At 36.8% G+C, this 22,184-nt stretch overlaps 1 protein-coding gene across 1 annotated transcript in view; it reads right to left on the reverse strand.

Annotated features, from left to right (window-relative positions):
• LOC131987059 (protein diaphanous homolog 3-like) overlaps positions 1-22,184 on the reverse strand; it is a 181,712-nt gene that overhangs the window by 154,197 nt on the left and 5,331 nt on the right. The window contains exons 2-5 of the mRNA XM_059352207.1: positions 18,615-18,647; positions 18,005-18,187; positions 16,918-17,022; positions 8,256-8,386 (exon numbers count right to left, since the gene is read on the reverse strand). Coding sequence (XP_059208190.1) covers positions 8,256-8,386; positions 16,918-17,022; positions 18,005-18,187; positions 18,615-18,647 — 452 coding nt within the window. The remainder of the gene's footprint in view (positions 1-8,255; positions 8,387-16,917; positions 17,023-18,004; positions 18,188-18,614; positions 18,648-22,184) is intronic.

The following is a 22,184-nucleotide window of genomic DNA, read 5'->3' on the forward strand; positions in this document are numbered from 1 at the left end:
AAAATAATTGACGATCATCATTTTTATACAAACAATTTTATCATGGGAATCAGAGATCTGGGCTTTGTGTTTAAACTACACCATGTGAGTTAGATGTAGGACTGTGTAGACCATCTAGGTGCAAACATTTCTTCCCCTTTTTGTATTTAAGCCTCCATGTTTTGAAAAATCTTTGAGTTAGTCAAGTCATGATATACTGGAATGTTTTTTGTTTTTTTGGTTAATGAGGGCATTCATTGTGCAAATTAATAGTAACAAAACTGATTTTGAAAGGCTTCCAACAGCGATTTCAGCATATAAACCAAGGCTTCAATTCCACCTGCCTCTAGCAGTTACGAAAACCTTATTCTTAATGGCCTTCCACTGACAAAAGGAGGACAAGAGGCAGGGAAGTAGCGTGGGCCTCTGTATCATCAAGGTGTATGACTGTGTGTGAGAGTGTGACAGGGTCAGGAAAATAAGGGAGGCTGACAAAACCTGTCACTGCCATTCTGATGAAGACAGGGAAGGCATCTACCAAGGTGCCAAAGTAATGAGACTCTCATGTTTGAAGGGAAAAAAATCAATTTAGCTCACACTTCTCATAGGCCAAGGCTCAGGCCATTTTGGTTATAGAGTATTCAAGTCGGGGGTCTTGGCATGAGCTTCATTGAAATGCATAACTCAGTAGCAACTGCATGCTAGTTTTTTCATCATCTGTAGCTGAGCCAGAGAGCAAAGGAAAATAATCAGTTGATCTATAGCAGGAATTATCGCACAGGAAGCCAACAAGCCTGTACTGTCAGGGTCTGCTGCATCAAATTTGAAAGACATCTGCCTTGCAACACATTCCACAAAAGCAGAAGAAGACAAAAGGTGACATGGTCTTTCAAAGAGCTTTCAAAAGCTTCTCGTAAAGAGCCTGTAAAGTTTAGACTTTTTCAGAGCCTAGTAGGAGACAATATAATAGCTGTCCACAATACCTGAAAAAAAAGTCTCATATTCAAAGGAAAAATAAATAATGGCAATGGCAATAATGTACCTAAGGATTATGTCTTTCTATCATAGTTGAAAGTCAGGAGATGCTGGGCACACATTGTGCAATTCTATTGATCTTGCACATTGTGTTTTCTCACAATACACCTTTAACTTGGCCTCTACACATGGTCAGAACATGCTACTTTTCTGTTCACACTGTACAAATTAACTGACATGCTACAACATGCCTGTTGAACAGGATATCTTTTCAAATCAACAAATATCATGTGTAAATCATGGTACATTTCAAACAGGATCAGAAAATTATTTGTCTCCCTCCATTAACTACTGTACATATTTTTCTGAACGAAGGTCCCATAGTGGTCCACTGGATGAAGAGGGCCTCTCTATAGTGACCTGTTCCTTTATCCTCACGCAGTTAGTGATTTGTATTTGACATGCTGTCTTTCTAGACTCTAAAGTAATTAGTATTTTAAATTCTGTTTGCTAATCTAGCATGCTTTGGCAGCCCTTGGGTTTCATTAGTTCCTAACATCTGGCAACCCTCCCACATCCCAAATGAGAAACTTCAATCACATTCTTTGCCTGAATGTCTTCAGTGTTTGGAGCCGTGTTGAGTATGAGTGATCTGAAACTTTTCTATCCTCGGCTTTTCTTTGCTGAAGATACTGCAGCACCGATTCATGTCTGACTGCTTCCTGTTAACATTGATGTTATCATAGTTCAGGTTGTCTATTTTCTCTACTAGCAGTGTGCACATTTCAAAAATATACATAGAGTAAACCACCGTCAATGAGCAAAACACCACACTGAACTGAATTGTGGGGGGAAAATGGAGTTCTGGGAGAAAAACAGTATTTAACCCTTACTACAGGTGCATCTCAATAAATTAGAATATCATAGAAAAGTTTATTTATGTCACATATTTAATTCAAACAGTGGAAATAACACATTATATAGATCCATTACACACAGAATGAAACATGTCATGTCTTAATTTATTTAATTTATTCTAATTATAATGATTATGGCTTATACTTAATGAAGACCTAAAATTCAGTGTCTCAAAAAATTTGAGATGTTTCATATGGAAATGTTGGCCTCTGAAAAGTCTGTCCATCTATATGCACTCAATACTTGGTTGGTGCTATTTGACTTGATATACCGGAAATGGACTTTTCCATGATATTCTAATTTATTGAGATGCACCTGAATTAGGGCACTGATGGACAGTAATACTTTTTTTTTAGCAGCACTCTATCCACAAGTGAAATGCATAAATCTGGACGCTTACAATATTCCATGTCCTATGCCAACACTGCCTAAAATTTGACCATGACTTGTTAGAAACGGAATCTTTGTAATGCGTCAGTCTCCCAAAATGTGGATGAGATACTATAAAATACTATTTATTCAATGCAACAAACGGTAATTAATGTTCAATCTGGGATCAGAGGCATACTTTAATCACACTTCACCATCAACAGATGCAAAAGAAGCACAGCAGTATTCGACTGAGGGCTATCATCTCAGAAAGACACCAAGAAACAGAGCGAGGGAGAGAGCATTAAAAAATAAGGAAAACAAATTCATCATCCCATTCCCTGGGAAACAAAAACAGTCATAAATCAAAGAGAAAAATGAGGCGCCTTATCTGGCTAACTTCACACCTAAGGTAGCTTGACTTCTAACGGAGTCTCAGGAGAATGCCTCCAAGGTTCCCAGGCAGTAGAGCACAGTGTTGCACTCCGCTAAAGCGATTATGAACCAGAAATAAAAAATTAACTTTAAAATGTTGTCCCAAGTATAGCAAGTTAACTGACTACAGGAGGGACTCTCCAGGGACGAAGAGAAGGAGGCTTAAGTCATAGCAATGTGGAACCTCTGAAATAAAAATAGAGGTCATTTCATTGAGGAAGGACTGACTAACGTCATTTTTTAATATTCCCACTGACAAAGATGCTTGAAAAAACAAGGCATCAAGTTCCTACAATGTTTTAAATATTAAGGTATTAACACATAGCTATAAATCTTGGCCAAACTGCAAGGATATTCATCAAATCAGATACAATGCCTTCAACCAACCATTTGATTGATCACTTAGCCATAAATTCTAAACAAAAAAAACTACACATCTGTTTACATTTTTTTTAAACTTCACAACATACCCTTGAATATTGTATCATGAACATATTAACCATGACTGTGTGCCTCAATATTTGGGATCTCAGGACTTTGACCAGCCTCTACCATTTTAACATGAATAGGAAATAATACATTTCTGTGTGTTCTTTGAAGCTTCAGATTTTTCAAAAACACTGGTCACTTTATTAGGTACACATGTGAATGTAATGCAATTGTAACCTGTAATAAACCTCAGCCATACATTTTACCAATATAAGAACAATAATAATATTCAGTTTTGATAGAGAAAGTTAGAGGTAAAAGATAGGTATTTAATTACATGTATATTATTAGGGCTGTAGTTTGTAGTGGTGGTGGACTAGAGTCAATTATATTAAAAAGTGGTCCTAATATTTTAATATTCCATTATTCCTTCTGTTGTAACACCACTGCAGCCTATTGTATAGCCTTGATCATAAACATAAAACCTGTACTTTTACTTTTTTTTATAGAGAATTGGTTGCTGAACTGTCGTTTTGGACATAATTAGATTTTAGAGATGTTCCTAATAAGTGTATTCCCTTATAAAAACAAAGAGGTATGTTTGTGTATATTTTGTTTGAGGAATTGTGAATCTGTGTGCAGCACATGGGTGGCAGGTGTATGAGAGACAGGCAGAGCATCCAAGGTTTATTAAAAACGTTGGTGTAAGGAAGAGGGATATTAAACTCTACCCTATTTTATAGCTAAACTGAAAAGAAATAAATAAATCTGAGGCCTTAAACCTGAAGGTCAGTTTTAATATAAAATCAAAAACCAATTTCCACTTGTTTGTCAGAACCATTTATCAAATCCATTTAATACAATTACATCCTGTGGCCTTGCTGGTCCTGTGGGGTAGTACTGTGGCCTCTCTTCACAAGAAGGGAGAGAGAGCTAGAATAGCTGAGGTGGGTAAGCTATACAGGGGTCAGAGACAAGCGTCACACGGCGACACTCTGGAGCTGCAGGAAGTCCCAAATTACCTCTAAGTCTGCCTGCTCAACCAGAAGGAACCTGATGAGGGAGCACATAAGTCTGTCAACCCATAGTAGCAGAATGCAAACAGCTTATATTAGATGGAGGCAGTGAGTGAGAGATGTCTGCTGCAACAGTGCCAAGAAAGTGACAGTGATCAGCATCCAAAAACAGTGGCAGACAAAATACCTTTACTGCCAAATCAATCCCACAACTCAGGATTGTAATGGTGCTATTAGAAAGCAAAGGGTTACTGCTGTCGGGCCACTGTTTCTAGCCAAGGCAGATTTACGGTCAAGCCAGATTGTGTCATTATACATGAGCCTGACTGTCCATTTTATTAGTGGTGACTTATTCAAAAGTCAGTGCCTACAGGCCACATATTCCTCAAGGATCACAGAGGTGAGGGGCCCTGTAAGCAGTGGGTACGCATAGACTGTTGCCATTTATGTCACATTTTTGTGCAAGCTCATATTGCCAGCAATTATATATTTTAATGATACATTTAATGAAGTATCATAAATGTTTGATAGTAAATAACATTTTTGTGCATATTGTAATAAAACAAATCCTACAATGTAGACTTTATTTGGTATTTTTTAAACTCCGCCTTACACCAAATGGCTAAAAGTAACTAAGTCACTGCATCTACTGTCCTTATTATCAATGCATGTTGTTGACATACACTGCAAGTGTCACAGGTCAAAGTATAAAGGAACAAGAGAGACACATACATAGAGACATGCTAGTGATAAAAAGGCATCAAATTAACCGGATCCAAAATTAATTAATTCAATCAGTAAGTGACAAGTTATTATTGTTATTATGATATAACATTTTAATCAAACCTGTGTTTAATTTAAAATGGTAACTGACTAATATATATCATATATGTATTGTTGACAAGATGAACACTTGTATGCCTAATTCAAGTAGAAAGTGCGAGTTCTGTCCTTGGCAGTGTTTGTACCTGTTTGCTGAGGACATTGACATTGGCAGACAAAATGTGGATTCATTATGATTAAAAGCTCTTAACACCAATTTTCTCTTGGCTCTCTTAATAGAGCTACGCTGCTCAAGAGGTTGTAGAAAACATAGAGGTCTCTGTTCTTTAACTCCTACATCCATGTGCTGCCACTCATGTGCTACAGTCTACTGTGTAAGTGGGTGTCTGTGAGAGCTGCGGTGGGTCGCAAGGCTACTCCCATGTGAACCCAAAGAGATGAGCCTGCCAGTGAGAAGGCTTTATTAGCCAGGAGAAGGCTTAGACCAGTTAAAAATAAATAAATGAATGAGATGAGAGATTCCAGCTGTGTTAACAACATACTGTATTAACACATTTTCATGTGGTTACACTGGCAAAAAATAAATAAATTTAGTCACCTTAGCGTCACCCATTTATTTGTGCACATTGGCATCACCATCTTGATTTTTGGCTGTTGCCATCTTGTTGTTTTTTTTGCAACCAGCACAGACCCATTTTGAGCAACTAAAATGTTACAGTTCACTTTATTGACGTGAAATCACACTGTGAAAAGGTAAAAGTTCCAAGACGATCACACAGAGGTACAGTGCTCTAGCAGCCTGTTGATCACAAGGTAGCTTCGCCCTAAAGCATACCTTGCTATATTGTCTATTTTACTTTACATAGGACCATAATTTGTAACTGAACATCCTGCTGTACTGAAGAAAAATTTAAACTAGCGATTAAGTCAATAAAGTAATAGGGAACTTGTTAACTGTTGCAATAAATCAAGATGTATGGTCAGTTTCCTATTGACTTTCATACAATCTAGGTTACCATATGACCGGTTGCTGGAAAGCAATGTAGCATTTAATAGGCTATTTTAAACACAGTCCAGCACATCTCAATCCACATAATGTGCACCGGGGCTGCATGACACTAACATGACACTGCCAGCTAACTTCATTGGGGTCAATAAACACAAGACCGCATCACAAATCTGTTTTAACCAAATATTCTCTGGTGTAGCTTAGCTACAAACACAAAACACAGAACGCTGTGTATTTCGTCTGTTCACGAGAGCAGATGATATTAATGATCCTGTGAAATTTAGACGGCTGCACTAATATTTCTGCAGCGGCTGTGTACCGCTGCTGAATAAAAATATGGGTCTGGATTAATCCAACAGTCATTTTTTACATTAATGGAAGTATCGTTTGGTCTGCAAAATGTCAGTAAATAGTGAAAAATGTCCATCCCAGCTTCTCATAATCCAAGGTGATACATTAAAATGTCTTGTTTGTCAGTCCAAAACCCAAAGATATTCAATATGGTAAACCAATTCTTCCTCCAATTTAACATAAACCTAATGGAACATTAACAGAAGAGAGCCTTCCCTGTTCTATTTATTCATTTCAGCTGAATGGCTGAAACCGTTTGATTTGGTGATGAAGCTCAGTTTGCTTGTTGCTTCTGCTATCTCAGCGTATTCATCCACTGATTTCTCAAGGGCACAAATGTATCCATCCTAGCCCTCTTCTTTTTCAAATCATCCAGCTCGTGTGAGTGGGCCTTTCTCTACAGGTCAACAGCTTGCTGCTCTCTCTTTTCCTTTTCTTCATCCAGGTAGTCAGAGTGCTTCTGCATAGCTCCTGCAGCTGAAAGCAGCAGCTCTTTGGGGATCTCTACCTTGGTTATGTCCCAACAGATCTCGCACGGTCAACAATGAGCCTCTGAGTCTCCAGAGACGTCTCCTTTTGAAGCTCTACAGTCAATTCTCGGGTGCTTAAGAAAATACCCTCTCAACAGTAGCCTGTCCATGAGATAGAACAATAGGAATCTTCACCACATCCTGCACTATGGAAAACTACTAGTTGGTTTTGTCTCCATTGTGTCATAGCGTAAGGTGCATCAGGGGTCAAATTCCCCGAATTCAGCCTGAGATGCAAGACTCCCAAAACTCTCAGAGTATATCATCTAGGGTTGTTAAAAGTATCGATACTCAAAAAAGTATCGATACTAAAACATTGTATCTGGATACGATACTCATTTTCAAAATTATCAAGTATCTGAAGCTTGTAATCATAGTTGCAGTTTCTTTTTGCACAACTGTTTTTTATTATAAATATTTAACTTGTGGTTCTGTTCATTTTTACATGTTGCATTTTTCTTGTTAATACAAATATTTCTGTTAAATTTTGGGGTCTTTGTTTTTATCCTGGTGGTATCTAAAATGGTATCAAGTATCGAATATTTTCCTGAGTATCGGCATCGAGATGGTCATTTTAGTATTGTGACAACCCTAATATCATCACACACTGCCTCATCTACATGTTTAGCTTGAAAAATCTATGTGCAACATTCTTTTCATTTGACATTTGAGGCTTTGAAATAGCTATTTCCAATCCCACAAAAACTTTTAAAACTTACAAAAAGTATCTCTGTCATAGAACAGGAAATAGCTTACTGGGATCAAATAATCAATCTCTGTGTGTATGGCAATAGGAGGTGGTAGATTGTTAAAAAGTCAGTGTAGATTACATTTTGGAGCTCAGATTTTTTGACTGTCTTTAAAGTGTTTCTGGGAGAATATATGATAATGTGAAACAAACATGCTAATCCCCAACCTCAGAGAGAGCCCAAAGCAACAACCTAAATCGACGAGAGGGAGACAACCAAGACAAGACTGCCAGGGATCTGGCCGTCATTACGGCGAGATATCAAATGAGCACTTCCAAGGCTCATATGTATATTACACTCTCTTGTTAAATTATCAACAAAAACAATAAAAAATGTCTTGAAAAAGACACAAAAGACGCACTAAATCACTGAAGTCTTCAAAGGAAAAACTGTCAGTCAATTCTGGATTAAATCAATAGTTAAACTATGGTGTTTTGTTCTCCGTGAAGCATTTTCAGCTCTGATTCACAAGTCTGCCAGGAATGATCTTCACAGCTGCAATTCATGAAGTTTAGGACATGTGACCAGAACCTGCTGGCTCTCTACTTGTTGAAATTATATTTTTTGAAACACGACATCTGATTGTGACCCCATCAAAATGTCTTTATGCAGTGTAATTATTAGCAAAACTTATTACAAAAGAGACAATAGTGAGAGCACTTAAATTAAAGAGAGCAAGGTTATTTCCATTTGCTGTAATTTTGTACTGTACCTGACAGGGTTGCTGGTAAGGGAGACTCGCAATGAGTCCAGACAGGCAAACAGACGTTCGTCCATCACCCCTGACTTCAACTCTCCCAGGAATTCCTGGGGAGATATTTGATGGCTGCTTCTCAAGCTACCCTGGAAGCAAGAGAGGAAGAAGAAATCTCTTTAGTGCAGCCATGGAAAAAGTGATCAAAACAAGAGGCCAACTCATAGAAAGACCCAACATTGACAGTTTTAACAGTCAATCATAAAAGTACAAGTGTGAAAAAGTGCCCACGGATTCATTTCCAGTACTTCTCTCTTTATAAACCTGCAAATCAATTTAAATCTAGCCTACTTGAACATATTTCATTGTATGTATACATGCCATCTTTCTCCATATTTCATCTCTTCAGCTGAGATATAGCATTCAAGTTCTTACAAAATGTCACTCAAAAGAGCTGACACATTTGCCAGCACTATGCAATGATTACAAAAGACCAAAAAAACAACGTTGTCTAGAATATTTTTATGAATGTTTACTAAAATGACAGGTCTTTCATAATCACGCTTTTGTTGAAAAAATAAAAGAGGAAAGGAAGGAAAAAAATATCAGACAGAAAATTTGCTTAGATCAATGAGGTTGACATATGTTTAAATATATAGTTTAATCACGAGGGCAATAAACTAGCTTCAGTGAAGGAGATACATGCAAATCATCATCAACAGTGTTTCCCAAATATTCATTTAGTAACAGCAGTACAATGAGAGCAACACCCAGCGCTCAAGAATTAGTCTAAAAAAACAGTAAAAGTACTTGAGAACTTGAGAAGTACTTAAGAACTTGAAGAGCATCACTGACATTTGGAGATTATGTAAGAATTATATTTTAATATGTAATTTAATTTGAGAAGACATTTTATTAAATGCTCCCACTGCATGAAAATGAATAAAACTACATATTTTTATGACAGCAATTCTGTTCATGCCTGTGTATTTATAATGTTTTCTTAAATAACACGAAAAAGCTCAAAACCATTTAAGTTAAAAAAAATTAAAAAAACATCAAAGGCACTATATTTAAAATTAGTCTTACATTAGAAGTAAAAGTAAAAACATGTTTTCGACCAACTCATTTTTTAATGTTTTTGGATCAAAGCCAGTAGCTTCTCATCCTTAAGCAAGCCCAGGGTTATGAATAAACCTTTGCTTTTTCATCTGTACTCTTCTTATTTTTTAAGATGGTAAGTCAACTTTCCTAATTAACTTCCAAATCTTAAAATATCTTACCCCAAAATTACACATTTCCCAAATACCACAATCCAAGGGGGCAGAGAATCTAAAATCTTTTCATGTTGGTTAAAAATTATTAAAGTCATCAATAGAAATCACAGCAATTAACTGAGACAGCAATCGTCTGTCACACTGCAATGTTCTATAATCTTTGATAACACACAAAAAGAAACCATGCCTAGAATCACATGTAGGTTTGGATTGTTGTACTTTTTATGTTTATTTGTTCTGGCCCTGGCCTATAGGTCCCCACGTGCCCATAGGAGAGGGCTTCTACAAATGTACAACTTTTCAATTAGAACCACAGATTTGAAAAAAAAAAAAAAAAAAAAAAGCAACTGCGCCTCCCGTTTCTACATGCATCTTGCTGAAGTCGTAAATATACCGGCACCGACAGTCACTGCGTTTTTCAGTGGGAGGGTGGTAGAAAGAGAAAGCTACACTTACACACTAAACAATTTGTTTATCAAGACAGCTGCACTGATGTCAAAACGTCACATATCGTTGGGTACGTTTTTGATTCACCAAAGGCCTCAGAAAACAGTCTGTATAACTACCACCAGGAATAAATAATCCCTACCCCTTGCAGGCTGCCAAAACAATGGAACTATGCCCAGACTGACTCTCCCCTGACACCCCAAGCACTAATCTATGATATCCTTCTCAATAGTTAATAAATCAAAAATTAGCTGTCAAAATCTCACTCAAGAAAGCCACTTTTATCTTCAGTTGTGTTATATTGGTCATAAGCACCTCTATAGACTTAATAAGGGAAACTGACTACCCGTATAGGCAGAGCCAATGTGACATTGAATGAGAGCCAGGAAAGCAAAAACATCATTTTGGCTTCAGTCCTTAGTGATTATTGGATAGCTTGGTATCCAGTTTGACTTTAAAAAACAGATAAAAAGGACTTTACTATTTGTTTAACCCAATGAGGCTCTGCTTCAGAACCATGGGACACATACATTTCCTCTCCTCCCAATTAGGTAGTAGTCCTATAAATCCTCCTCAGCCACACTAGTGTTGTTATCATCATGGTCAAAGCGTGCCTTTTTTACTTTGCTCCCTCAATGTTTCTCAATTGAAACTGTCTTGCCATCATCAGCCTAGGCTGACTCCTGCCTCATACGTTTTCCTGCTGTTGTAAATAACTGGAACAGTGGCAGCAAATTCACCAATTCTACCCACTCCCTGCCAGCACACCAGCCCATCAAGAATACAGTAAGTGTCTGCCTCCCTCCTTATTCTTCTTCTGGCCTAGTGGTCACACATCTCTCACGTCCTGGAAAGACATGATGATGACCAGCATGTTTGTTTCTCGAAACCTTTAAGGCCTTCAGCAGTCAGAGAACCATAAGTGGTGCTCATAGCAGCAACAGGCACATCTGGCTCAGCCTTTCTGGCTAAAGGGGCATAAGTGACAGCATGTTGGCCCACTGCTGAAATCAGAGGAGCTGTGGAACCACCTGCAAACCCAGCCACATCCACATCATTTGCTGCAGGGGGAACCCAGTGAGTGTCCCTGTGAGCCTCTTCATTTCTAATAGATATTTTTCAACTTGATATGAGTTCCATGCTATTCATTATTAAATCGTCCTGATATATATATATATACACAATGTGGCTACTATATTCAGATTCAGCCATTATAAATAAAATAAGCTGCTATGCTATGCAATGGACTGTGGTCCACTGTTGCATGCATGACATGAAACCGTACAGGGGTAAAACAAAAACCTTTCACTGCCCCAGCAGGAGTGGTGTGGTTGACAGCAGTGAGATGGTCACATTTAACCTCAAACAAGTATGAATCTTTGCACATCACTGTCCTCTCATCATGTTCACCTGCATCCCTGTGAAGAAGAAAATCCTCTGTGATTTCCATTTCTTTCTCAAATAACTGTGCCTAGAACAATCATGGTAATTGAGCAGCTTTTTCCCCCATTGCTTCCCCATCTCAAACACCCTTTCCATTGGGGCCTTTCTCTACTCACAACGGGACATGGAAGTGGACCGAAATGCCACAATCCCTCTGTCTCAATGCACTTACACTCTCAGAGGATATTTGTTCACCCCTCCATTCAGATATATCGGACACTGAAAAAGGGGATACAGAGACAGTGACTAACAATGATAACAACTGACACTCCGTTTGCGACACACGACAAAGGTTTTGTTTTCCTGCCGCAGCAAAAGCCAACATTACCTCAATATCAAACTGTGCCAGCACTTTTAAGAAACAGCACCATTCCTGTAAGAGTTCAAGACCAGTACCTCTGGTGCATACAAACATCCCAGCACTACTAAAAAAGCCTGAACTGGTGAGCTTCAACTCATTTCTGACTGAAATGTAATTACTAATTAAATGTTCAAATCAAGACCATGTAAAATATCTAAATCACCATGAGTAGAGGCTTTTAAGGAAAAAGGTAACAAATATCACAATTGCATGCCATATCCAACATGAAAGCTGTCATCATGAAAACGCATTGGATGATGTATTTTTGTCTAATTAAATAAAAAATGCTTATGCGTTAACTTGAACACAAAATGCTTTCATTTTTTTCAAAATGTATTCAGTGTTCACCTTCTTTGTTTAAATTCTTTAATGTACATATACAAACTTTGTTTCTCCTTCAACGATCAGCTCCTTCAACAATCAATCACTTTAATTGAGGTCTTAGCCACAATTGGGAAAATTGGGAACTAGTAGAACACAATTTATGCTTGATCAATGTTGACAAAGTGAGCCCCAGCCTACTGTTTTCTAATGCTAGCTGATTAAAAGTCTCTGGGGCTGACTGGTAGTTTATCCAGAGAAAGTCATATAGGTGAAGTTGGGCTGTATTCACAAAACATTTTATCTTACCAAAATCCATATAAGAAGCCTCGTAATCCTCAGACTAAAATAACCATGGCTGATGGTGAAAGGTGCAAATTAAAACCAAAATGGAGGCAAGAATAGCTTTTACTCTTTTCTCAGCTTGTGCATGAAAGAAAGGACATTATTAAAGGAGGAGATGTCTGGTGTCATTTGTTTATTTCTATTGTTTGGTGAAGGGACTGCAGCCTTGACTAGCTCTACTATAATCATAGCATTGTAGTTAAGAAGATACCTTTTTAAAAGCTCAGTATCATTAAAAGGGTATAAAAAATATAATTACAAAGTTGATTGGATTTTAGGGTTGTTTGTGATTTGCTCTTAGTCACTTAGGAGTCCCCTTGTCTACTTCTAATTAATCAGATTTAGCTGCTGGTCTTAGCACTGAAATAATGTTCAACTGAAAATGATCAAATATAAGAGTCCTAAAATAAGGACGAATGCACTTACTTACTTTAGTTACTCCTAAATCAGCAAGTTAGGAGCTACTTTTAGCCTGAAGATGTTTTGTGAATAGGGCCCCTGATGACTGCAGGATGCCAGGTTTACAATAAACTTGGTGCAAAAAAAGGAGCTTGGAAGATACCCACTTGATTTGGCAAAATCAGACTGCTAAAGGTTGATTAGAATGCATTTTTGCATAGATCAAGGACTGTGGATTTGATAACATCTATTGTCAGATGGAAGTGTAGAAGAATGGAACAATTACAGTGATCAATAACTTTTAATGTACATATGGGCATGTGAATATTGTATCAGGGATACAGTAGACTTGAAAAAATACTTGTTCTGTCTTTGCATATAAGAACACTGAACGCAGGATTTTTATGACCTATTAAATAGTCCCTGTCCTCAGTCTTAGTGCGTGTTGTATCACTAAGACAGAGTAGACCTTTCAAAAAATTTGTTCCAGGTGTTTAAAAAGGCAACACTAAGTAAAACCCCATTTCCTACACAGCAGGGGAACTGCAGACAAATCAACACAGTGGGGTCTCCGAGAAGTAGAGTTATTTTGGTTATTTCAAGACAACTACAGCTTCACAAAACACTGGCAAAGGTCAGCAATTATTTTGTGTAACAAAATACCTGACAATTGTTTCTGTACAAGGCAATCTACAAAAATGGCAAGACAGAGTCACACTTCACTAGGTTATCAAGGGACATAGTATACATCAATTTAGGATGCAGTATCAAATAATTAATTGCTAAAGCCATCTTGTGGTGTGTCAGGAAATTGGTTTGCCTTATTCCCGAGTTTCCTGGTGGGAACATTTACCTGACTCAAGTCAAAAGATGTTAAAGCCACCAGAAAATCTCCAACTTAATAATAATAACATATTTGTGCTAAGTTAAACATTGTGAATCTGAGATTGGCGGATGATACCAAGATTTGTTTCACTCCAAAAATCACTGTTAAAGTACATTGAGTCACAGCTTGTATTAAGAATACCGTGTGACTGATGGGGTTCAAATCTTTAAACAATCACTCCACTGGTGTTCAAAAAGCACTTGATCAGTTTGACAGGTTTTAAAGTTTAGTAGCTAAAGTATTTGATCAGCACATATGTAAGATAAGAAGAGAGGAGAAAACACATAATCGCTTAAATATGAGAACATTTCCATCATATACCAAGTAATGAAATAAAAGTAACAGGATCATTTACTTTAATTTATTTACATAAGCCTACAATTACATCATATTGCATCCCATAAGCTACATACTATTATTACTTTATTTATTATTATTTATTTTAATTGCCCCTTGGGGCCAAATAAAGTTTTTTGAATTGAATACATGAATATCACCCATGAAGGGAAAACACATAAGCCCACGGTTGTCACTGAGCCTAAACCACACCAATATGGTACATTCATATTTGGTGTCAGCAAAGAATATTTTATGCCTAGACAATTAATTTGTTAATTATTATTTAATTGCACATCAACATTTAATGCAGCACTTCTGGACAACGATATTACATATTTAATAGGAGCACACAGGCTTCTTGGACTTTAATTGTACACATATGAGGCTAAAACAATTAAAATCAGCGAGGTGTGATAGTGCTTTTGCTCCAGTCATGGAGGGCTGCTATAAGTTTTACAGGCCACCAGATGTCACTGTGCTTGCTGCGTTTGAAGCCCTGAAGCCTTGGATTATTTTTCGGTGCAAATAGAAAGAGAGCCCCAAAGGTTCAAAAGGCTTTGTCTGCCCAAAATAATTGCATAACCTTGAGTGTATTATTGGTTAAGGACTCAGTATTGGTCTCACAGGGTAAATTATTACACGAGAGCCTGGCCAGCTTAAATAATGGCCATAATTTGACCATGGGCTTGAGAGTGATTTAAAAATTGAAAGCAGAATTACACCCAGCCTGCTGAGCATCTTACACCTACTGTCATAATATATATTAACTCAGTAATTACTGACATGAGAGATATACAGTATGTCAATATGCTTGTTTTCTTTCACAACGTCTCTGTCTAAACATGCAATTTACGACAACTTATGTAAATGTAGCATTTCATCATTTTAATTTGTTGCCTTTTGGCCAGTGGCAAAATTATTTTACCATGCAGGTAAACAAATGCAGTCATATAAACAGGCTGGTCCCCATGGTAACTAGAGATGGACAGCCTCGGGCAACTTTGGAAGGATGTCTGATTATAGCAAATATAATAAATGCAGCCCTTCTCTGCAAGACACTGTGCCAACTTGTTAACCAGAAAACATTTCAAAAGCAAACATGTAAAGGATAATCTGAGCTGCACTGCAGTGTGAGGAGGTAACATGTGCACTCATGAGATTCTGTGATATTTGTTAACAGCAGATCTAAGTTAGGTGGTGCCCTCAGAAAGAGGTTATTCTCAAGCTTCTGTTAATATGAAATCAATATAGAAACACCTCCGGTAGGCTACAATTTCATTATTATTCAACCTAAGTATCACAAACTGAACCCATATTAACTATGAACACACTCTGGGGTAGATATTTAATGGAGTATCACCTGCAAATTGCGGTCTTTCAAAGATTCTGTTCTTAAGGGTAAGAGCAATCGATGTAAAGCATGGCCTTTTTCAGTCCGGGAGAGAAAGAATGGTCCGTGGTTTCCATTTCTTTGGAGATTTAATCGCTTTTTTTCTGAACTCCAACAGTTTTATTACCCTCTATCAAGATCCGTCTGTCTGCTTTGAGGGTGAGTAAAAGGAAAAGCTTAAGGCTCAATCCTAAAACTTTGAAAAAGGACCAATCAACCATGATCACACACTCACAAAAAACAAATCAATTATCTTTCAGCACTCAAAAATGTTATTCAGAATTAATACCAAACCTCATCCATTTGTATTGTGCGTGTGAGAGACAGACAGACGGACAAGCTCAGTATGCACCAAAGGACTACTGGGCAGTAATACTCAACTTTCAGCCCAGGGGCATAGGGTGCCAGATGGCCTGCTGACCATTTTCCAATTCAAAAATGAAAACAAATTGATTCACACTGGAAGACTACTAGAACAAGAAAAGCATCAAAATAGAGCTTGTTTATCAGAAAAACAATTGCCAGGGGAATGGGGAGGATCGTGTGGACAACCCAACAGAGGCCCGGAGTAAATATGCTACTTGTTCTGTCCCTTATAGGAGCAGTTTATGTTTATAGTTAATATTCAAATTATTCCAACATTTGCATGAATGGAAGAGGTTTCGTCAATGTTTAAATTGTTTGTATAATTTTCTTTCAAATGTAACCTAAGAAATTTAACCAACCAAAATGTAGTTGCTGCTGTGAAATGCAGTAAAATATCTGATATTTTGGCATATAACAGTAGTGTCATAAGTCAATTAATTAGAAAATAAAGAATTTAGTTATGGGCCCTTTAATATTTATTCATGTCTGATAAATATTATTAACTTTGTATATTAACTGGTCCCTGGCCTCCTGTCATTTTGTAAAAGTAGCCCCCGGGTAACACAAGTTGAGTATTCCTGCTGTGGGGTTAATTTTATACAAGTGAGTAAACAACATAAGCAGATCTTCACTAATTGGATGAAAGGGATATTTTGTAAATTCTAGCAAGGTGCCATTTTGACATATGGATACTTGAACTTTGATACTATTTAAATTTCCATTTCAATGACTACTCCTGCAAATATTACCATCCTCAAAACAGTATTTCTGTATTGTAACAAATGTGTCCCGATGCAGATGCAACTACCTCTCCTAGATATAGACATGGCAAGACAAACGAGATTGCATTGGCTTGTAATCCAATTTACACTGTTTTTGATGTTGGATAATCAAATTCAATTCCTCTCCAGTCTCAAATAAGAGGTCCCATGTGAAATATAATTTTTCATTGAAAAATGAACGGAATGTTATAATATGTGCCAGGAGTGTGAGCAAAGTTTTAGGATTAGAAAAAACATGACATTTAAACACATTTAATCATGTTACTTTATAGAGATAGGCAGAAAAACATAGGAAGTGAAATCAAGTTGTGTTTAAAAACTTACAGTTTTAGAAGCAGTAAAAACATACTGGATGACCATTTCTCTCTTTGTGTTGAGGTCCTTGTCTCTCAAAGGAGTCTTTTTTTCCTCATTCAAGTTCATGTCCTCCTGGAAGGGAAAAAACAGACAGAAAGAAGGTATTACTAAAAATGTAATCTAATTTAAAATGCAATATTCTTGTTGTTTTTTTGTTGTTTTTTGTTAGCAACACCTCTGGCGACAGGACCTGCTTTGGCTTTTCCCACAGTGTATAAATTATACAATACTTCAGCAATATTAGCATTGGTCCAAACTTATTTTCCCATTCCATTTTTTATTTAGATGTAGATATTCATTTGCAACATTGGCCAAAACAGGAGAAAGTGTTCCATTTCTGAAAATTAAACTTAAAAAAGTGAGGTTCATATAATATGAAAAAATCCAAAGTCCATTACTATGAGAGCATTGTATTAATGGTTAATGGCCCAAATTATGTTGTGTTAGTGACTACCTGTTCATCTAAATTATTTGTCTGGATGATGAAATGCAAAGGTCTCAAGTTAATTATTTTCCATGTTTTTTTACAAGCTCATTGTAAACATTTTGGTCCCAAGACTTTTCCAAAAAACAAACAAGTGGAAGACATCTCCATATTTTCTTCCAGCAGTAATATGTGAAGCAGAAATATGGTATTATAGAATGTCCTATTAGAAAATGGCAAGCCCAAACCAGTCTAAGTAAATCCTTTTGTGTTCTTTAAAACAACCGTCTTAAAAAAGTGTCAGTATTTGAGTGAAAAATAGGGTAAAATACTATCTATTTTTAGAATTTGCTGAAAGCCTTGTCATATTTGTCAAGTATTCTTTTTTTACCAAAAAGTAATGAGATTTAAAAAGGGTTTGCTTTTTTTGCTTTTTATCAATTTCCTGTACCTAAATGTGACAAAACATTTAAACTATATTCAACATACGCCCATGTTGTTCTAATTAGTATTTTTGTTTGATAATATTTTTTTTGGTTGCCCTTGCATCAAATGCTGGTTTAACATGTTGAGGTACAACATTGTTTTTCTAAGAAACTTTTGATTTTGACAAATGACAGCACAACTTACCATCATCTTTTCAAAAAGAGCCAAGATCTCTTTTTCTGAGGTGATCTTCGCTGAAAGTTCCTCAATCTGATGTGAGGTGGATGATGAAGAAATGGACCAATCACTTGTATTGTGTTTTGAGAGTGATAAGGGTGGCCGCTCCTTTTTACTACCCGGAATTCGAATACTGGCGAATCGGTCCAGCTGTACAGACAGAGAGAGAGAACACATTTAAAATAAGGAAAAATACACATACATTTCCATGCCAAATTGAAATACATAAACATGTGTTAGATTATGAGCATATTTGAATGGTTAACACAAAGAAAAGAGCAGTCAAAACAACTAGGCTATTAATGAGTTAGAAAAACAATCTTAGTTGGAATAAAGCACGTACAGTACACAGAACATCTGTTAAACACAAGTTGAGCAGAGCATTATTTACATAACATGTAGAGCCAACAGAGACATTAGTGTGTGAGAAAAGCAGTCTGTGCTTGTGATGTGAAAGAATACTTGGAAGACTAATTCCATTGCCACTCAAAATAAGCAAATTGGAATAAGAGATGTTAGATTATGCCAAGATTGATAACCAAGAGAAACGAGTGCAAACCAATTTCTGAAATCTTACCACATCATCTGTGATGTTTCTAAAGGGTAAGTGCTAAAGGTGAGGAACAGAAAAAAACACAAATGAGGATACATGAGGAAACTGCATCAAATGTTATAAAAATAATAATAAATAACCCTATAAAATCCTTAATCCTGAAACAGACTGCTAACAATTACACGTTCAATTTGTTAATTTCTCTGCAGCAAAAGGGGAGAAACCGTTTGAAAGGACAAATGTTGCTATTTTTTTGTCTTTGCTTTACACTCATGTTGGAATTCAAAAACAGACAGATGTTTGCAGTTATTTATCTAAAGACAGTTCAATAAGAGTGATATCTGAGATTGCTAGCAGTAGCTAAGTCATTCACATAATTTTACCAGTGATCATTGTTAAATGGTCTACACTTATATAGCACTTTTCTAGTCTTTCTAGTCAGATGGTGCTCATTCACCCATTCACACGCATTCATATTGGTGTCCGTGGCTACCCAAAACGGAGCCACCTGCCATCATCAGGAATTCATTCACACACTGATGAACGCAGCATCGGGAGCATTTTGGGGTTCAGTTATTTGCCAAAGGATACTTGGGCATGTAGGCCACCAATCAATGGGCGACTACTCTACCAATTGAGCCACAGCCGCAATTGGGACTGCCATGTTCAGTTGAAACTGCTATGGTGTTATGTTAGTGTAACATAGTGTCTATCAAAGCTTTGATCCACAGGTTTAAATGGACCCACTGGATGCCAGCTAAATGAAGCCCAAACTACAGTGCATTCCCCAGGAGCCCGTACAATCATCACCAAGCACAATGGGTGGGTGCCAAACTTTCCCTACAAAGAGAAAATCCTTTTGGGGCACCCAGCAGTGCAGTTTAGCACATCATTAAACATATGTTTAAATGGCTAAACCCAAGTGACATGTAAGTCATCAACGACACTAGTCATTTAAACAAAAATTGCTGCCTAGAAAGTGCTTCTCTAACAAGCCCTGTCTGCAAATTACACTGGATCCACTTGTAGAAGAGGAGATTGGCAGTTGGCCTATTGTTATCTGTGCATACCAGCTACCTCAGTGCCTGCCGAGCAACTTTTGTCTGCTGTTTTCTTTCTGCTCTCTCAGATTTTTTTGTTTGTTTGTTTTTCTGTAGACTTCTTGGGAAAGCTGAGATCTGTATTTCAAGCAGGTGCATGAGTCAAACAAGGAATTATTCTAATAAGGAACAAGAAGTCAATACCGAAAATATTCAACTTCAAAATGTTGTCATAATGAAATGCTGAATGAAAAACTGACATAGAAAGGTTTAGTCTCCTTCAAGCAGAACAGCAGTTTGTACAGAACCTCAGAGGAATAAATCAATACACACAAGTGTTTAATTAAAATTAATATAAAATTGCCTGGAATAAAATGTGTCAACCTGTCAATGAGTCATCCCCTTAATGAGTTTTCCAAGATTAACCTCATACATTTTTGTTCAAAATGTGCGAGAAAAGAAACAGACCTGAAGGTGGACATGAGAGAATATTAATAAAATGACCCACCATATACAGTTTTTAATTATAGCAATTATTTTGTCTCCATAGATTGACAGCTGTGCCTACTGACTTTGACCAGTTGTAAAGTCATATAGCCACAGCTTGGCAAACTATGAGAGTAGGCATATTATATAATTAGAACAAAAATTCACAAAGATGGATGAGCTATTATCTATTCAAAATTATTTTATTAATAGCTGAGATGTTAAGAGGTAAAATGCACTTCAAAAAGTTCTATAAAATAGAAATAACCAGAATATTATGACGACTGCAAGTACATTAAAAACACAAGAAAATATTTAGTTAACAAGTGTGATATAATTCACCAAACTCGACTCACTATTATTGAATTTTATATATTATTAAAATAATTCTCTCAAAAGTAGAAAATATAAAAAATAGTTATTACTAAATACATAAAAGAATACAATAAAGTATGTAAAACAGTGAACAGTGGACAGCCTATTTCACACCCCTCTAATCTCATAAATTTCCACCTTCCCCTGCACTTCCACTGTCAAACACTTGTTTTCACATTAATTTGAATCTAACAGTAATGATCAATGGGTTTGTGACTCAGAAAAGACAGGCTCCCTTTCTCTGTGCTTTAACAACCTTCATCATAATTCAGCTTTTCAACAATGACGAAATGGCCATTGATGACAAAAGGATTATAAAGCAATCCAACACCAACATGATTTGATTTAAATTAATGTTTCTTTTGAGAGTTATCTAACTCTCTCAACACAATAAGAGCAAAACTGCACTTAAAGTTGGGGAAAAAACATAAACAAACAGCATGAGAAATTCTCACAGCAGCAGTCAACAATTGAGCTTCTGCTTGTTATTCAAGTGCTTGTTAGAGTTCTGCCGAGGTAATGTATACAATGGAAAAGTAAGTTAGCCCTCCTGTTTTGTTCCTGTAGGATTAATGGTGTGGAACACAAAACTGGGAAATATAAAATGAAGGAACAGATATTATGCTAGTTACTGTCCTTTTTGCATCTTGTTTTATACATTGCAACAGTGTCTAAGCTGACATTTGTGCCAGCGGTTGCATTCTAGTGCAGTGGTTTAAGGACCCCCACAGAGGCCTTGGATGACAAATCTAAGGCATAGGAAAACTAGATAACTTTTTGTTTTTTGCTTCGCCAAATTATGTGTCATTCTGCAGACTTTCCTATGTTTTTCCCCAGTGAAATTGGTTAATGTTAAACGTTTGGGTCTGTTGTTCAAACCAAACAAGTAATCTGAAGAAATCACCTTGGGCTGTAGTAAATTGTGATGGGCCTTGTTCACTTTTTTCTGACATTCTTTGATGAAACAACTAATAGATTATTAACCAGGAAAATAATTGGCAGATTAAGCGATAATGAATATATGCTTTATCTTGCAGCGCCACCTGGGATCTTATTGGTATTTGAGTTCTAAAAATGAGTAAACAAAAACAATTCAAGGCTGTCTTTCAGTACCAATCCATGATGGTAACAATTAACACTGCAGGAAAGGGTGAGGTCTTGCCAGCACTCCCAACTGTACAATCCAATGTGGTGCACATCATAAAGGAGCTGACCTGGTCTTCAGAAAGAAGTACGATTCCCAGGTAACTTAAAAATAAGGTGGCCTGACAGTAATTTGTAAATATAATTTCCACTATCACCCTGTTGATTTAATTAAACTCTGATAACATCTTTTTCAATTAACTGAGAAGCACTTGTAGTGAAACTGCTGATTTATAAAACACTGCACATGGAATTCACAATAGAAAAGAGATATAAACAAATTGGAAAGGGAAAGGGAGAGGGAATGCTTCATGGAGGCAAATGCAAAAACTATAGAACCTGAGACCCTACCAAGATAACATCCATAGACATCAGATTGTGACAACTTCATTCTTTGGACCCTTACAGCACTGCTCACTCTTTTTCCTTAAATTCTACTTCATTTCTACTTTTAGAACTTTGAGCAACTGCACTTCTCAGATCAAGAAAAAACAACTGCTATAAGGGGCTCTCTCACCAAGAAATGAAAAATGGTTCCCTAAAATAAAAA

The sequence above is a fragment of the Centropristis striata genome, chromosome 2 (genome assembly GCF_030273125.1).
Source record: "Centropristis striata isolate RG_2023a ecotype Rhode Island chromosome 2, C.striata_1.0, whole genome shotgun sequence".
In the NCBI taxonomy this organism is placed as follows: Eukaryota; Metazoa; Chordata; class Actinopteri; order Perciformes; family Serranidae; genus Centropristis; species Centropristis striata.